The sequence below is a fragment of the Prenolepis imparis genome, unplaced genomic scaffold (genome assembly GCF_030444845.1).
Source record: "Prenolepis imparis isolate NDT839.2.m4 unplaced genomic scaffold, iyPreImpa1.0 SCAF_1, whole genome shotgun sequence".
Taxonomy (NCBI): domain Eukaryota; kingdom Metazoa; phylum Arthropoda; class Insecta; order Hymenoptera; family Formicidae; genus Prenolepis; species Prenolepis imparis.
In genome coordinates, this window is record NW_028141159.1 from 15,988,130 (window position 1) to 16,006,044 (window position 17,915).

Genomic DNA, 17,915 nt, shown 5'->3' on the forward strand with positions numbered 1-17,915 from the left:
TTTCTCTTCTTTAATGAATTAAAATTGAGAAATATTTTGACATTAAGAAAATTAATATTTTATAAAAGAACGTTCGTACGCTTTTTGTTATGTGTCGGTCATCACAAAAACTTGATAAACAATCATCTATTATGAATCCGCGACTTGCAATTAACGCGGTTTGTCGTACTTATTTCATCATATTATTTCATCATACGCGATAATATAACCGGTCAATTTCAAAAGTAAAAAATAATAAAATAAAGTAAGGTGTATAATTTGTATTAAAAATTCTAAGATATTATTGTTGAGTAAATTTGATATTATTGTTGTGTAAATTTTCTATCAACTTTCTTATCATTATTCATTTTGTTTCTTTTTTAACCATAGATAAAATATTTGCAAAATATCTCTTTTTAAACTCACGTTACTTTAATACTTTGTTTAACTAGTGTAAAGTTAACAATCAATATGAATGAATGGATTACAATATATTATTAGTATGAAATTACATTAAAGTATATTGTATCAATAAGTAATTATAATTATATAATCATTAATAAAACAATGTGTAATTACACATTTAAGAATCACAATTAATTATTAGTGTGTTCTTCATAAAACGAATTAAGTTAAATTTATTATGTATAAAATGTTCTTTATCTTTTTTTAACTTGAAATATTCATCTTAATTTGTTGTAATTTTGTAATCCATTCGTTTTGAGATAACGGAACTATCTACTATCTACAGTCTACAATTTACTCAATCTACATTTTCACACTTATAACCGTTACCTCGGTAATAATAATTTACCACTCACTACTTGATGCGCAACTGCAAAGTTGACTGCAAGTTACGTTGATCTGTAACATAAAAATAGAATAAAAATTGTTGCAGCGCCAAGATAATTAATTTTTTAAACAATTATTACTGTTAGATTTTATTTTCCATACATAAGATAATAATAAATATAATTAATTAATATAATTATAATTAATTATATTTTTATAAAAATATAAATATAATTAATACAAATATAATTAATTAATAATTTTACAAATTTGGATTTAATTCAATACTAATAAATTTTGATTTATTGCAATTAATAAATAAATAATAAACACTCACTCTATGGTTGCTCTGTCGGCGCCCGATGTCTTTCCCAGACCTCCTCCTCCTCTCAGTTTGTCGGTGTCGTCGACTACGTTGATCTGTAACATATAAATAAAATAAAAATTGTAGTAGCGCCCACAAGATAATTAATTTTTCAAACGATTATATTGTATTAGATTTTATTTTCCATGCGTACAATAATAAGAAAATAATTAAATAATTTTATAAATTTTAATTTAATGGGACAACTAATAAACAAATAATAAATACTCACTCTAGAGCTGCTTCGCCGGCGCGATGTCTTTCCCAGATCTCCTTCTCTCTCAGTTTGTCAATTACGTTGATCTGTAACATACAAATCAAATCAAAATTATAGCAGCGCTTATATAGGTAATATTTCCGAAAGTTATATTATACGCATTGAATATAAAATTCGTTATTATAATACGTAAAATATCTTAAAATATTCTTATTATATAGCTGTGCAACAATTCCATTTTTTATTACATTTGCATTATATTATATCATATAATTAGAATTATAACTAGAATTATATCATTGATATTTTAACGATCGTTTGTGAAATAGAAATCTCTATTACGGTCACACGCATACAACACACAAAATAATTAGGAAAAATTAGGAAAAAATAATTAACATTACTAATTTTAAAACTTTTTATAAAACGAAAGAGTATGGTTTAAATTATAAGAAACTTGTAATAGAATACGCCTTCGTTTCAAAAATTGTAAATAATTAGAAACTTATAGCATATTTAAATTCGATATTATATAATTTATAACAACATATAATAAATATATATATATAAGTTAAATTTATAAAAAATGTAACATGTGTATTAACATGTGTATGTAACATGTGTGTTAATATTTTATTTTGTCTTAATAAATATATAATTTCTGATTTATTTAAAAAATATCTTATACATGTATATATTTTATTTTTGATATTTTTTATAATTAATTTTAATTTCCTAACTTTTAATTTTAACTTTTATAATTTATTATAATTGTTTTAATTTCCTAATAAATAAATTTTATTTTAATTTTCCTAAAAGTTACTTTAATTTAAAAAATTTTTCAGTTGATGTACGCTTCATTACTATTGTAGGTATCGCATTAGAGTAGATCTCAATATCAAACTAAAATTTAAAAAATTTTAAACTAACATAACAATTCACATACTATGTTTTTTTCACATACTATATGTATTTTCGTTAATATATAATATATAATATTTCGGATATTTTATGGTGAGTAGAATATCTAGTAAACTATCGAGAAGGTAACAAAATTGTATTAAATAATATATACATATATGTATATGTATATTTATATATATATATATAAATATATAATATATATATATATATATAATTGTATATATAATTATATATTAGATAGACTAGATTAGTGCATAATTATTAATGTGCTCTTTATAAAATAAATTTGCTTAAATCTTGTATTTGTATTATAAAATGTTTCCTGACTTTTTTTCAAACTGAAATATCCATTCTAATTAGTTGCAGTCTGTCCATTAAAAGATGACGGAATTACAATTCTACAATCTACAATTTAGATCAACACACCTAATAAAGAAAAATAAATACTCACCCCATTGCTCCTACGACGTCAATCTCTCCCAAACCTCTTTTTTTTCCATGTTGTAAAGGTCTTTAGCAACGTTGATCTGTAACATACAAATTAAATTCAAATTAAAACAGCAGTTAAAATAATTAATATTTTAAAAACTTGTGATCTACGTTGCTCTATAACATAAATAGAATAAAAATTATTGCAGCGCCCCAAGATAATTAATTTTTCAAACAATTATTACTATATTAGATATTTTTTTCCATACGTATAACAATAAAAAGTATAATTAGATAATTTTATAAAATTGGATTTAATTAAACAGTAATAAATTTTAATTTATTGCAATTAATAAATAAATAATAAACACACTCACTCTATGGTTGCTTTGCCGGCTCGATATCTTTCCTAGATTTTCTCTTCTCAGTTTGTCGGTGTCGTCGACTACATTGATCTGTAACATAAAAATTAAATCTAGATTGTAGCAGTACTTAAATAATTTAATATTTCAGAAAATTATTGTACGCATTGAATTTTATATGCGTACAATAATAAAATATATATTAAGTAATTTTATAAATTTTGGAAAAATTATGTTTTTTTAAATTGAAATCCTTATAAGATTTTTATGTAAAAATATTTTGTTTGAAATCTCTTTTGTTAAAATCATTTAAATAAACGAACTGAATTACTGCGCGTATTAAAATTTTCCATTTATTGAATTTGTATAAATAATAATAATAAATAAATAATAAATAAATAATAAATTATTGACCTCATATTAACTCCGCCATAACTTAATGCCACCCCGGACTTTCTCCATCTCTCTTGTTTTTCTGTTGCTGTTTGTTCATCGCACACACTAGCGAAAATAATTCATTACAATTAATAGCGCGGGATACTTTTAGCACAGTATTTTCGACCTTATATAATGACTGACGACGCGCACTTGGTTATGACGGGAAAATAACGCGGAAAAAGTGCGCGAAGCTCGATACTCTCTTGCAATATTTCTAAACATTAACTTTACATGCGCGCCAACAGCAGAAGTTTACAGGAAATCATCGATGGTCGCACCCTGTACCCGATCGTTACGCAGTCGAAAATTATTGAAATATATTAACAATTATTGGCTCACCTTCCACAAATGCGTCGCGATTCAGGCTGGAGGTTGGATCCGTCTCGCCGTGTGCGCTCGCGATGTCTCGATCATTATCGATATATCGTCGACAACTTCACATTGATATACGTCATATAATACGACGCCGCTGCGGCCATCAAATTAATTTAACCTAATAACAAACAATTCGAAAATATATAAACGAAATACAATATATCGATGCATAATACATTTCAAACGCGTACATGCTACGATTATTAGTCTAATAAACGTTCGATATATTACGTTTTTAATTATTTATAAATTCTATTTTCTATCGATATTCTTGCATCGAATGTACTGCACAGGCGAAATGTATCTCAAACAAAATTGTCTCCTCAAAATACACTTACGAATTATTTAAACAAGTTGTACGAAATGATATACTTACTAATCATTTGTCAGAGAGAATAATTCTGTAATACTTTTAACAATCGCTTCTCGAAAATTGATGCGTAACCTATTCAGTTGGTGGCGTCGCTGCCTATCCGTTCGAGTGTCGCCATGCGAATGAAATCGTCCCGTCATCGCAGAATAGGTTCTGTCTATATATTTTTGTACGTCTATGGCCCATTTTGATTATATATAGTCACTATGCTTGTGTATACATATGATTGTTTACATATTTGTTTTTATCTTTATTTGAAATGTTTCGACAGTAATTCATCATAATAACATGTAGAAATGACGATATTTGAAGTTACCATGCGTATATATTTGTGATTGCAAATGTTTACATTTAATAAAAATTATTAATTTAATTTTATCTAACCATATTTGTTAGATAACGAGCACGTGAGTTCTCTGGCATAGGCATTTCATTAAAGTTGAAGTTTGCATATATCGACAAACAGTTTCTACAAGTTTGAATAAATTTGCAAATGTTGAAATGGCACAACGATTAAGTAACAAGGCAAAACTTAAATCGCTTTTCACTGTGACAAGCAGTGCCGTTGCTTTATTTGGTGGTATTTCGCTCTATCAGGGCAATGACAAATTTTACAGCAAAGTCATCATACCTCTAGCTCAATTGATAGATCCAGAAACTGCCCATAATCTTGCGGTGAAATCTCTGAAATGGGGTCTTGTATCAAAGCAGAAAACCGAAGATCCCAGTTTACTTCAAACTACTGTGTTGGGTTTAACGTTTAAAAATCCAGTTGGCATGGCTGCAGGATTCGATAAACAAGGAGAGGCAGTAGAAGGATTGCACAAGATTGGTTTTAGTTTTGTAGAAATAGGTAAAATCTGTACATATAAAGTTGTAAACGATCTTCAAATATTTAATATATTTTTAGATGTGTAAGAAAATAATTATATTATAATTTACAGGATCTGTAACACCTGAACCGCAACCTGGTAATCCAAAACCCAGAGTGTTCAGACTACTGGAAGATAATGCAATTGTAAATCGATATGGGTTTAACAGTGATGGTCATGACGTTGTATGGAAACATCTCAAGAAACTGAAAGAGAAGAAAAATTTTAATGGTATTCTTGGAGTAAATTTAGGGAAAAACAAAGAGACAAAAGACGCAGTTCAAGATTACATTAATGGCATAAAAAAGTTTGTGGATGTAGCGGATTATTTTGTAATCAATATATCTAGTCCTAATACTCCAGGGTTAAGATCCTTGCAAAATAAGAAAAATTTAGAAGAATTACTGACTAGAATAAACGCAGCAAGAGAATTGATTAATAGCAAACAACCATTACTTTTAAAACTTGCGCCAGATTTGTCAGATTCAGAGCGACAAGATGTAGCAGATGTGATTTTAAAGAAAAGATCTAAAGTTGACGGTTTAGTTTTGTGCAATACAACAATCACGCGACCGAATTTGATTAATTCGAATAAGGAAGAAAGTGGAGGTCTCAGCGGTGCACCTCTTGCTGATATTTCTACTGCTATCATTTCTGATATGTATAGACGAACACGTGGCAGCATCCCAATTATCGGTGTAGGTGGTATCTTTTCTGGTGCTGATGCTTATGTCAAAATAAAAGCTGGTGCTTCTTTGGTGCAACTTTATACTTCGTATGCATATAATGGACCACCAATAGTAGGCAAAGTTAAACGAGAATTATGTGAAATACTTGAAAGTAATGGTTTTTCTTCCGTAACTGATGCAATTGGCAAGGACACCAAAAGTAGATGAATATATTTTATTGTACATAACGCCTTTATATTATACAAATAATATTACATCTTGTGCAATGCAGAATGTATATATATAATTTTTATCTGCAATATAAAAAATATATATTGTAGAGAAAAATTATTATATATGATTATATTGTAATTAAAAGAGTTAGTTATGTTTATATTAAAGCCAATTAAAGTTACATATTGTCAATATTATATGTACCAATCTATTTATGTGACATATCTAATCGTTATTGACATCATTTTTTTTATATACAGATTGTGTTTTCCTCTATAATTTTATTCTATAATTTATTTATATGTTAAAATTCTTGTTTTCTTGAATTATAAATCTACTATATAATATCTTATTAATATAAAATACTCCGCAATCATCTTTATTACTATATTTTATTATAATACAGTTAATATGAAATACTCCATAATCATTATTAATTATTTTATTAGTATTCTATTGAATGAATACGTCCGGAAAATTAATTCTCATCGCTTCTGTCATTTTAAATTTCTTGACATGTAATGTCGATTATTGCTACTTGGTGGCGCTGCCATAGTGCATTCCGAGTCGCGGTTGCGCGCGGCCGTCTCACAATCAGCTGATCTCGGACTCTTTCCCCTTTCCCGTAATGCCGTCGCAATCGAAGCAGTCAGCTGTTGTGTCACAAGTGAACATCCTTAACCAACAAATTGCACGGATATTCGTCCAGTTCTGTACGATCTGGGTATCCCGCAACGTATCGCGGTGCCGGGTACACCTCGGCGACCTAGCTGACTAGATAGCACGACAAAGGTATGTACGTGTTCTCGCGCTGCTCGCATTGTCCGTCACCTCAGGAGAGACTGACAAGTCACGTTCCTCGGCTCGCACCTGCAACGAGTGTTAATTATCGGGGCGCGAGGTGTTGGCGGCACGAGATGAAACGCCAAGACGAAATCCACCGTGCCTTATCTCGAGTATTTTTCGCGAGACCGGGAAAAATCGTTCGTCCTTGTAGCTCGTTGACGTAGACAGAGAGCGACGTAATGCGCCTTCCTACTGGTAAACAGAATCTCTGATGCATATTAGTCTCGAAATACGCCGCATCTGTTCCTACCCGTCTGTCACGCGTATTTGTTTGCAGACGGTTTGTGTACCAATAGAGATTATTCGATTTTGACGTTTCTGTGACAGTTCTGCGACAGATTTTTTCGTCCCGGAGATTCACTGCTCTGCGTCTTTCGTGCTCTCCCGCGATGGACGATGCCACGTTTCTATAAATCATATACGCGAAATAAGGAACATCTAATTGACTTGCGGCATATCTAATAAATATTTGTGCCATTTATTAACTCTGATATCTATTAATTCTATCTATTAATTGAAAGAGTATAACGCGGTTTTTGTAAATCAGTTGATTTTATGAGTTTGTCTGTTTTAGAAAGCTCGATTTAGATATATATATATATAATATTACCATAATCTCTGATAGCAATTTTATATTAATCCTAACTTATTTCTTATATAACTTATAACTTATATATTATAGAAAAAATACTAGATAAGATATTATATAGAAAATACTTGTCATAAAATATAAGAATGACAAATTTTTTTATCTTCGAATATAACTTTCTCTTTTGTGTATATGAGAGACTTAAATTTTACATATTTATATGTTATTTATTATTTATATCAATATCTATTTTATATTTTATTTATATTTATATTTTATAATAATTAAACAAGGCTTATCAATTACTTGTTCAAAACATTACAGCTTACAAACATAAATTAAATTACAAATAATGAATGTGCATTAGTGGATAATAAAATTTTCTTTTTAAAATTTTATTCTCCTAAGAGTGGACTTTGCTTGAATTAAATATAATTTGTTTGTTATTGATCATTATTCAATCGTAATATAATATATCAGATGAATAATTTATATTATACCGGAGCTAGTCTAACATAAGAGAGATAATATTAAAAAGAGTGATATAATATTTGAAAATACTTATTGAAAGTACTTTAACACGAGAATAAGATACGATCTCTCTTCCTCGAATCGAGTGTGTCGAAACTTTGTGTGCGCGACGTTACATGACTTTAAGATTTTGCAACTCACACACACTGATTATTATTCATACGTCCTATAGACGCGGTGAAATCGCCAATGATCATCGTGTTTTGCGACTTGTATCATTGCTTCGTCAGAGAAAGCAATGAATTTATTTCGACAAAAATCTGTTAAAGATATAAACGAATGCGCAGCTGACTTGCAATGTCGTGGCTAAAATAAAACTCCGCCATTATTCTAAAAGTGTCAAATGTGCATTATAAGACAGGTGAGATGAGGATATAGCAGCTGTTGCGATAAATCTGATGAAATAAGAAAATACCTTGAAAACGACACTTTTTTCAACGTTTTTCGATAAAGAAACATTCTCGACATTCTCGACTCTATGTCTATATTACATATTTTTATATTAATATATTTTATATTAAATATTTTTATACTTTCTCTCTGATGCTATGTGTATTTCTTGAAATTCCTATGTAATTTCAAACAAAATAATTCATTCAATTTATACATTTTATTTATACATGCTTGATTTTAATTTGTTGTATATTTAATTCTCTCAAAGATTTTATTTTTGCAACACACTATGTCTTGATACACACCTAGTAATAAATATGAATATTTTTTCGACATCTTCTGATAAAAACATAATTATGCGTTCGTCAGGTTTTTAATTATCTTTAATATTACTTCGTGACTTTTTAATGAGTCACTGGATTGACAGTGAATAAAACAGCAGCGAAAAGACTGTTATTAATACAGTATATAATTTACAAGTTTGCCAGAGTTTCTACTTTATTTGATTAATATATTCGCGATATTTTTCGTATATATATCACATATTATATATATTTGCATTACACAATGTGATATTTTCATAAAAATTTTTAAAATAAATTGTGCATTGATTAAAATTTCAAGATCTTCATTTATTTGTAATTGTACAGTTTGATTGCAAAACGTATTATTCTCTCTCTAAATATTACGAGTATGAGCCTATAATAATGCTATGTAATATTTCTGTTTTTTTAGGATGTTTAAAGAAAACGATAATGGGACGGGAGGATGTAACGGCGGGCCACCTCGTCCTCGGAGAATATTTCCCCGATTTTCCCTACGAAGATTATTATATTCCAGTCCGCTCATCGGTCGCCGCATCACAAGAACGCCTAGCGCAAGTAATAGGAATGCAAAAGGTAATATCTTGATCCTATTAAGCTACAAATTACAATTGAAAATGAACTTAATTTTTCAAGATAGAAAATATTTTTGCGCAGCTAAAGATCAAACAAGCGGCAGGATGGCAGATGTCGAGAAAGGAGAGGCCAGAGTAAGCAATGGTTCGAGTCATTTCCAAATTCACAACATAGATCTACAACGTGCTTCCAGCAAAGGCTCTGTACTTTCCTCTGCAGGAAAGGTATTAGCCAAATCATATTTATATATTGAAAAAAAAAGTATTAGACTTATCTGTCTACTAACACGTGAACTATTAGTGTTAAATCTTTGTTGCATAATACTGCATAATAAATTTCACAATATGTTATTTCAGAGTAATGAGAATGGATTAATGGAATGTCCATTATGCCTGGCCGAGCTACCAATAGAAATTTTTCCTGTTATCCAATCTTGCCATCATCGCAGTTGCTATGATTGTTTTCAACAATATCTGAAAGTAGAAATCTCCGAGTCCAGAGTCAATATTGCTTGCCCTGAGTGTTCTGAACCGCTACATCCAAATGGTGAATACATTATTCTAATTGTATTTGTAAATCTTGTGTGTTTTTTTAAATAAGATTTGTTTTTTTTTAATAATATTTTTTTTTAAATAAGATTTGTAAGTTCTTGATATTCACGATTCTCTGTGTTACTTTCTTATGTATACAGATATTCGGATGATCCTGAATGATCAAACGCAATTAGAGAAGTACGAGGATTTTATGGTTCGAAGAGTCCTCGCCGTAGAACCCGATGCAAGATGGTGTCCTGCTCCAGATTGCAGTTTCGCTGTAATCGCCAGCGGTTGCGCCTCGTGTCCAAAATTACGTTGCGAGCGACCTGGTTGTGATTCGTACTTTTGCTATCATTGTAAAGCGCGCTGGCATCCTAATCAAACGTGTGATGCTGCGAGAGCGCAACGTTCTCAATATTACGAGCGTAGCTCTTCCTTAAGTTTCAGTCAAAGTGATTCACAACATAGTAAGTAAAAATTATACATTACAAAAAGTAATATTTATTAAACTTTGATATGTTCTAATTATAATTTGTGATCTGTTTAGGAGATGATATAAAACCATGTCCCAGATGTCAGGTTCTGATTGTCAAGATGGACGATGGAAGCTGTAATCACATGACATGTGCAGTTTGTGGCGCAGAGTTTTGTTGGCTCTGCATGAAGGAAATAAGCGATCTTCATTATCTTAGGTATTGTATTTTAAATAAAGTTTTGGGTACATATAAAACATCTAAATAGACGTTTAAACATTCTTCTATTTTGCTTGTAGTCCTTCTGGCTGCACTTTTTGGGGTAAAAAACCGTGGTCTAGAAAGAAAAAGATTCTTTGGCAGCTTGGAACTCTGGTGGGAGCACCAATCGGAATCGGTCTCGTCGCTGGTATAGCATTTCCGGCCATGATTATAGGTTGGTTGTAATATTTTAAAAAGTAAATATATTAATATAGATAATATAGAAATATGTTAACATATAAAAATCATACTGAAAAAAGAAAAATGTTATTACAATTACATCATATATTTTATATTCAGGTATACCAGTGTGGGTAGGACAAAAATTGTATACGAGATACGAGAAGGCTAACAAGCACAAGAGAAATGCTTTTATCGCTGGGGGAGTCACTGCATCGGTAAGTTTATTAATTTGTTATAATCATTGAAAAGAGAGAGAGAGAGAGAGAGAGAGAGAAAGTTTCAATATTTGAAAAATTTTATGTGTCTATATAGATATTACGTGATTTTCATAATTAATTAGTATTGTCTATTTTATTCTAAATATTATAACGTTTCTCTTATTCTTTGAAAAGTCTTTGAAAGTTCAGTAGTTTATTAAAAATATGAATAATTCATTGTGTAAATTTTTTAAAAGAAGAAGAATAGAAATTGTTTGTTATCTGTACTAATTGAAGTAGGAACTCCATTTGCTATTCGTGATAACATCAAGGTATATTTTATCCATATAGTTTATACAGAGAAAATTGATAATACTAATAATTGTATATAGCGTTAACAAAACAGCGCGTTCTCGCTGAAATAATTGTCGGAAGAAGTTTATCACGGGACGTATTCGGGCAGATGGAACATAACTGTTTTATGTTTCATGTACATTTCGAACATACTCTACAACTGTGTTGCATGTCCTATAACATTTTAATCACAAATCTAATTGATTTCATCTTAGTAATTGTATCACAACTACTTGCCTAAATCTTTAACGACTTGGCACAGCGTAAACGTCCATCAGCAATTTCTGTGTGAGCAGATATTGAATTGTGAAAAAATTTATATAGTAAAAATTGATACTTATTGATAAGAAATCAATATTTTTATAACGTAGTTTCGCTTATAGTTTGCTTCCGTATTTATCTTACTTTCATCAAATTGCAGGTGAACCTTGCACTAGTACTCATTAAAATATCATTGTAACTTTTAAAGAGTAATAATCGATAAGTTGTCAAAGCTTACACTAATGTATACTCGAGACATTTATAGTAATGTTTAAGCATTGTTTGATCTTAATTCGTTTGTTCCGTATGTCTATAGTAGTCTCGTCGCAAAGAGAAGAAACCGAGAGAGTAGCGCAAGTTTCTAATCCAATATATTCTTCCGACGTCCTTTTTTACAACTATCTTCTTCATCGCCCGCGTAATTGCTGGCTTAAACCTCCTTTGGATTGGAAACACAAAGATTGCGTCTTCTACATACATGGGCTATTGAAGTATCTATTGCTTCACGTGAAACTCTTCGCTTCGAGTCACAGCCCTGATAGAAATATTAATTCTTCGGTGGATACGCTAGTGTTAATGGTGGCAGCGGTGATTATGGATCGGCTTCGTTCGTCGCGACGATAGCTTCATCCGTCAGTACGCCATCATTATATAAATCTTCAAGAACATCGATCAATCGTTGCTCCGTGAGAGGATCACCGAGCGCGACGTCCACCGATCCGATACAAAGTAAAAGCGCCAGCAGCTGGGACTTTCTGTAGTCCTTGTCAAGATCCTCTCTGGTGTAACCCAAGTCTTTGGGAATATTTAGGCCGAGACGCGAGCACGTCCAATTCAGCTTGTCCCAGTACGTGTTCAGAAGTGATTCAGTGTGTTTGCGGCGCAACTCGGTGGGCACTGAACTCACCAACAACAATGCGACATCGTTCGTCGGTCGACTGTAAGTAACCATCTGCCAATCGAGAATATAGCATTCCGCACTTCCGCAGGTGTCCCTGAAGAGTAGATTATTGCTCCAGAAGTCGGTGTGAGTTATCAATGCCAGCGGACCTTCTGGAGCGAGAAGAGCCGAGATGATATCTTTAGTACGAGGTCGTAGAATCAGCAGTGTCTCGAGAACCGCTTCTAATCCAGGTCTGCTCTCTAAAAAGTGCGCCAGCTGCGGTAAACCGCGCTCCACCAGTTGTTGATACGAATCTGTCGCTTTCGCCGTTTGGAAGAGGAACGGATAACGCTCGGACAGAGATTCCCCGTCTACAACTTTTATCGATAGGGAATGAGCGTGTATACGAGCGATGGCGTCCAACGCGACCGTAGCTTGGTCCAACGTTAGCCCTTCCGAGAACTTAACGCTCTCAAAGCGCGAAGCTCCCAAGTCGTCCAACACTAGGATTGATTCCGGCGGCACTGGGCTGTCGTCAGTTCCGCCTGCAGGACTATAATGAGCGTGATAGCATTCCGGAACCGGTAGTATAATCGGTTCCTCCGGACTCGGTCCTAGCTGTCTTCGATTGAACTCTTTCAAATCTGGCATCACCTGACGTACAAGTGATATCAAGAATACATCAAGCAGAAAAAAAGATTCCACATTATCTTGTCGCTTACCTGTGTATAAAATTTAATCTCTCGGAGGTCGAATTGACCTTCCGTCACGAAGAATCGGCTAAACGGATCTCTAGGAAGTTGCTTTATAATAATGGACAGTCTGCGCTTATTCGACGGTTTATCCGTTGGATCCGTCATCGGTGCTAACAAATAATTCCCTGTAACGCTAGTGATAGCACTCAGCACGCTCTCACTGGTCGTACATCCAGGGCTTACATTAAACTTCAAGACTTCGACCTGAAGAAATCATTACGGCTATCAACAATCCTCGAAGTAAACGTTAACGCTATATCTAAGATTTATCAAACTTATATCTAGATTTTATATCATTACGTATATCATGTCTAATAACTAATGTCTCATGACTAACCGCTCTCCCGTCGTGGTACTTCGACAATATACTCTCGAGCCACTCCTTTTGGATCTCCCAATCCGAGACAATTTGCTCCTCCCCGCACGAAGTATCAGTCTCATCATCCAAGTCGGACATGACTCTCTCCTATCTAGTTGTCCCTTAGCAGTTTTTTTACTATTTCTCCTTTGCAATTAGCACGGCTCGGCGTTTTTTTCTTTTCACTTGTCAGCCAACTGCGGTCTGACCTCTCAGCCAGCGTTAACAAGGCATGTGTGCTGCCGAATGACGATGCCTCACCGATGTGCGGCGGACTATATATTATATACACGCATCTACTCAATTACAATACGTACATATATAATCCCGTACGTATATGTACGTGTGCCTGCCACACCGTGAAATCACCGTCGCTGAATGAAACCCTCCTCGTTACGTGTCGCTGCCTCTTCCCGGTTACGTCCGTCGTCGCCGATCCTGCGCCGATTCGCGACGGATCAGCATAGTTCGACGACCCGGCATGAGAAGAGGAGAGCGAGCGGTTGCCTCGGACTCGACACGCCCTCGGAGGGGGCTTCTTCCTCGACCTAGGCTCACCGGGAGCGCGTTACCCTTAATTGCCGCGGCGCGACGTGGACCTCAAAGTACTGGCCGACACGACGCATGTTCCATTGTCACTTACCTCGGCCGCCGCCGCTGCTGCAGGGTGGAAGAGGAGATAACGGCATGCGCGCATGCCTACTCCGGATCAATATCCTCTTTCTTCTGCCCCTCCCGGATCTCCTCTTCACCCCGCATACCCTCGTCTACGATCCGCGCTTCGCTCCGTTCCGGAATCTGTCAGAAGATCTGAAAATCGGCGCGCCTTTGCCTACATTCCCGCTATCATCCCTATGTCGATGACTGCGCGAACTGACAACTCTATTGTTCTATTTCTATCCAATTTAATGAGAGACATGACAAGGGAAAATGTATGCACGTACGCAAATGCAACGGGCATACACAATGACTTAGTTTTCCGCTCTTTTATTTCTCCGTGCATCTCATATCTAATAAATGAAATTCTAGACGCATAAGAAACACCGAAGTTGAATTTAGTTATCGTTACTCCTAGATAACGATAAGATTAGTTATCGTTCCGATAAGACCGGATATTATACCATAAATGATCCGTTTAAATTGATTATATATTTTTTGTCAAAAATAAGATTCGTAGTTTTATCAAGCAACATTAAACTTTTATCATCTCTCGGATTTCTTTGTTTTCTGTCGTCGTAAAACTACATCGTGTATGGCCTTCGATGTATCTAACTGCTTCTATTTATATTACTTGACAGGTGTCGGTTACATTTATTTACAGCACAAAAGAAGGAAGCCTTAAAGACACTAGCAATATTATCTCTATATAGACACTACACTTTGATCATAATTTTTTTGTCGTGATAAGTGACGCGTTATGAGAGATAAAAGTTTTCCCAACAAGGAGAGACACTTATAATAATAATAATTTTTTTTGTAACTTTTCGCAGGTTCTAGTGTCACCGGTATTGGCAGGATTAGCCGTGGGTATCGGCGTACCAATTTTATTGTTTTACGTCTACGGAGTAGTTCCAGTGTCTCTCTGCCGAAGCGGAGGTTGCGGTGTCTCCACGAGTGGTACCGGAGTTCGTTTCGATTTTGAGGAGAACGAGCTGATGGGGGCTCTAGGCGTGCGCAACGGCGGAGGTAAACACGCAACATTCGTGCACGCACATGTCGTCCGATTAAATCCTTTTTCGCCACGTGCTAGTCTCAGTCACGACTATTTGTACCTCGCCTCGAGGTCACATTTTTCTGCGATCGGATCCCATTTACCAAATCGCTGTAATGTTGCAGATGCGGCATCGATAGACGTCGCGAGTCACCGGGGCGGCAATCCTTCGATAGGGGAGGCCTCGCTTTCGTTGGGTAGCGGCAGCCAGTTGGAGAAATTGGGTCGGGAAAATGATCGCGAAAGCGCCAGCAACGTGGCCCTCGCTGGCATTAGTCTTGCGGGGAGTATAGCTTCCAGCGTACTTCCCGGAGGTCAAAGGTATATTACTCGTTTCACGTGTGCGGATAATACGTCATTTTTTCCTGTAATATTACGCATAGCTATATCTCTGATTACATACACAGGCTGGAGGTCCAGGCTGACGTCACATCCACGCAACGCTTCAGTTCATGTAGCGAGACCACTTCCGCGGCTACCAGTTTGTCAGAAAAATCCGTAAACGCTTCCATTGCTTTAGACGATGGTGCGGCCTCCACAAGAGCATTGGCTGGTTCAGTCCTCAACTTTAAGGTTTAATTATTTTATTTTTGTATATTAAATAAATTTTTAATTTTATTGCTAGGGGGGTAAATATTAAATTTGATTAATGTCTAACTGGCATTATTTTTATATTATCGATTTTCTTTTATACGTACATATAGATTGATGGCAGTTCGATCAGTGGTGGCAGAAGTACAGAAGGAGAACAGGCAGTCAGCTCTACTAATGGCGGTCACATGGATTCTGCTGGACAAGCCACTTCTTTAAGTTCGTTAGAAGAAGTGGCGCCTGGTTTAGCAAAACGAACTCGTCGTAAACTCACATTTGATCGTCAATGTAGCGATTCGAGTAGCTGGACTGTGTGCGGGGAGGACGGTGGTTCGGAACGAGTACGATTTGATGATCATGTCAGTGTAATCGAAGCGGATCAAGAGAGGGTGGTGGGTGGTAAATTGGAAAGCTGCGGAATGAATAATCGTTCAACGGGAAGCCGTAAGCGAAACAAAGATGCGGAACCAGAAACGGAATCTCAAAAGTCTAAGTACGAATCATGAAACTAACAATAAGTGTCAAAACTCATAAAATTATTGCGTTTGTTTATTAATAACGTGTTTGTTTAGGAATTTGAATGGTGAGTTGAATGTCGAGAGCCCTGTAGATGAAACTTCGCGGGAACGTGTCAATGTGGCTACTTTAAGAAATGTATTTTTCCACACTTCAGTGGTATCTACGGATCGCGAGAAACGATTGTCTGTTATAGAGGAGCCGATACCAACGGTGTCGCAGATTTCCAGCAATCGAATATTCACGCCTTGTGACGAAGGCCAAAGCCTTACTAGTACGGACGAAAGCTTGCATTGCTAAGAAATTTAAGACTGAGCCTGTGGGTGTCGATGATAGCACGTGTCTCTCGAAACGACGTATCGTCACGACGTATGTATAGATGCGTATATACATTGTTGAGTGTGTATATATGTATTAAATTACATAATACATAATGTATAATGGCTGAATAAGCGCGATGATTGTACATAACGACATACATAACGTGCATATACTTTGAATATTATAAGGGAAGAAATAAAAGTACGGTAAAGTAATTTTTAGGGATTGTGTGCATTTGCGCTGTGATTATACATATATCGGAAATTTGTGAACGTACTATATAAATATATATGTATACGTACTGGCCTCCAATTCGTTATAAACAATGGGAGAGAAAAAAGAGCCGAATATACAAAATTTTCTTTTCGCATGCTGATATTTTATGTACGGATATTATTACTATACAATAGAGAAAATAATTCTATTACTTATATCTAGAAAATTCCATCTAGATTTTCGAATATTATCAAAATCCGGTTTGTAACGAACGGGTGGACAATACAAGCTAAGAAAAAAATTACACAAAAATGAAAGTTAATGTCGCGAATTATCGTTGCATTTTATAAACCGAATACTGCTCATTATGTCTTTAAGTATTACACGTTGTTTAATCTATTGGCCAATATACATATAAGAATATTTGAATATGCATATTTCACAAGAAACCTATCTGTCCTTGCTGTATGAAAATATATGTAATATGACAAATAGCCTTACTTCTATCAAACATCCTATCATACAAATATCAGTTTTATATATTTTACTCTTATAAATCGAAAATAATATAAATCAATCAGTAGTTTTACAAAAAAAAGTAATTCGGAATACACACACATACCTAAGAAAATCAGATTTTAAATCACTGCGGTAGCTTCTTCACACATATATATAAAATATAGTATTGATTATATTTAAATAAAATTTATATATATACATATTAAATGCATTACTGATTTAATATGTATATATATAAATTTTGTTTGTAATATACAATATTACAAATTAATCACATATATATTGACTTCAAAAAATTATATAATTATTAAATTCTTGTTTTTCTAAAAGTTATACTTTAAAATATCTTTATAAACTTATATATCGTATTTTGAAGAAATACCCAAAAAATACTTTATTAAATTAATTACACACGAGTATGAGTATTAAATTTCTAGTCCAAGATTTTTTTTGTATGCTTTATAAAAATTTTATATAAATGTGTACAAATGTATC

The 17,915-nt window shown here is 33.8% G+C and overlaps 3 protein-coding genes and 1 long non-coding RNA gene across 5 annotated transcripts; 2 read left to right on the forward strand and 2 right to left on the reverse strand.

Annotated features, from left to right (window-relative positions):
- Positions 1-642: 642 nt before the first annotated feature.
- Positions 643-4,367, reverse strand: LOC145949094 (uncharacterized). The gene is made up of 7 exons (XR_014427542.1): positions 4,257-4,367; positions 3,845-3,998; positions 3,083-3,160; positions 2,728-2,803; positions 1,368-1,438; positions 1,109-1,191; positions 643-843 (listed from the first exon to the last, which is right to left on the reverse strand). It is a non-coding gene; the product is annotated as an uncharacterized LOC145949094 (long non-coding RNA).
- A 65-nt stretch (positions 4,368-4,432) lies between these two features.
- Dhod (dihydroorotate dehydrogenase 2) lies at positions 4,433-6,213 on the forward strand. Its single transcript, XM_083058703.1, has 2 exons — positions 4,433-5,106; positions 5,198-6,213. Exons 1-2 carry the CDS (start codon positions 4,755-4,757, stop codon positions 6,019-6,021), a joined length of 1,176 nt encoding a protein of 391 aa, XP_082914829.1. The 5' UTR covers positions 4,433-4,754; the 3' UTR covers positions 6,022-6,213.
- A 327-nt stretch (positions 6,214-6,540) lies between these two features.
- Positions 6,541-17,395, forward strand: LOC145948972 (E3 ubiquitin-protein ligase RNF19A). Of its 2 annotated transcripts, none has more exons than XM_083058611.1 (13): positions 6,541-6,819; positions 9,122-9,285; positions 9,367-9,509; positions 9,642-9,831; positions 9,977-10,288; positions 10,369-10,513; positions 10,594-10,730; positions 10,856-10,953; positions 15,037-15,232; positions 15,383-15,578; positions 15,665-15,830; positions 15,962-16,341; positions 16,421-17,395. In XM_083058611.1, exons 2-13 carry the CDS (start codon positions 9,123-9,125, stop codon positions 16,662-16,664), a joined length of 2,370 nt encoding a protein of 789 aa, XP_082914737.1. In that variant the 5' UTR covers positions 6,541-6,819; position 9,122; the 3' UTR covers positions 16,665-17,395. The 2 variants fall into 2 exon arrangements, with proteins under 2 accessions (XP_082914737.1, XP_082914745.1); XM_083058619.1 differs by lacking the exon at positions 6,541-6,819 and adding an exon at positions 8,220-8,354.
- Positions 11,244-14,519, reverse strand: LOC145948985 (putative oxidoreductase dhs-27). Its single transcript, XM_083058629.1, has 3 exons — positions 13,526-14,519; positions 13,156-13,392; positions 11,244-13,087 (listed from the first exon to the last, which is right to left on the reverse strand). Exons 1-3 carry the CDS (start codon positions 13,643-13,645, stop codon positions 12,143-12,145), a joined length of 1,302 nt encoding a protein of 433 aa, XP_082914755.1. The 5' UTR covers positions 13,646-14,519; the 3' UTR covers positions 11,244-12,142.
- Positions 17,396-17,915: the final 520 nt, after the last annotated feature.

Coding starts and splice junctions, on each gene's coding strand:
- LOC145948972 (XM_083058611.1), top strand. CDS start 9,123: ATGTTTAAAGAAAACGATAATGGGACGGGAGGATGTAACGGCGGGCCA. Junction 10,514..10,593: donor AGCGATCTTCATTATCTTAG/GTATTGTATTTT, acceptor TTTTGCTTGTAG/TCCTTCTGGCTGCACTTTTT. Junction 15,579..15,664: donor GTACTTCCCGGAGGTCAAAG/GTATATTACTCG, acceptor TTACATACACAG/GCTGGAGGTCCAGGCTGACG.
- LOC145948985 (XM_083058629.1), bottom strand. CDS start 13,645: ATGTCCGACTTGGATGATGAGACTGATACTTCGTGCGGGGAGGAGCAA. Junction 13,393..13,525: donor AGTACCACGACGGGAGAGCG/GTTAGTCATGAG, acceptor TGATTTCTTCAG/GTCGAAGTCTTGAAGTTTAA. Junction 13,088..13,155: donor AGATTAAATTTTATACACAG/GTAAGCGACAAG, acceptor CTTGTACGTCAG/GTGATGCCAGATTTGAAAGA.
- Dhod (XM_083058703.1), top strand. CDS start 4,755: ATGGCACAACGATTAAGTAACAAGGCAAAACTTAAATCGCTTTTCACT. Junction 5,107..5,197: donor TTTTAGTTTTGTAGAAATAG/GTAAAATCTGTA, acceptor TATAATTTACAG/GATCTGTAACACCTGAACCG.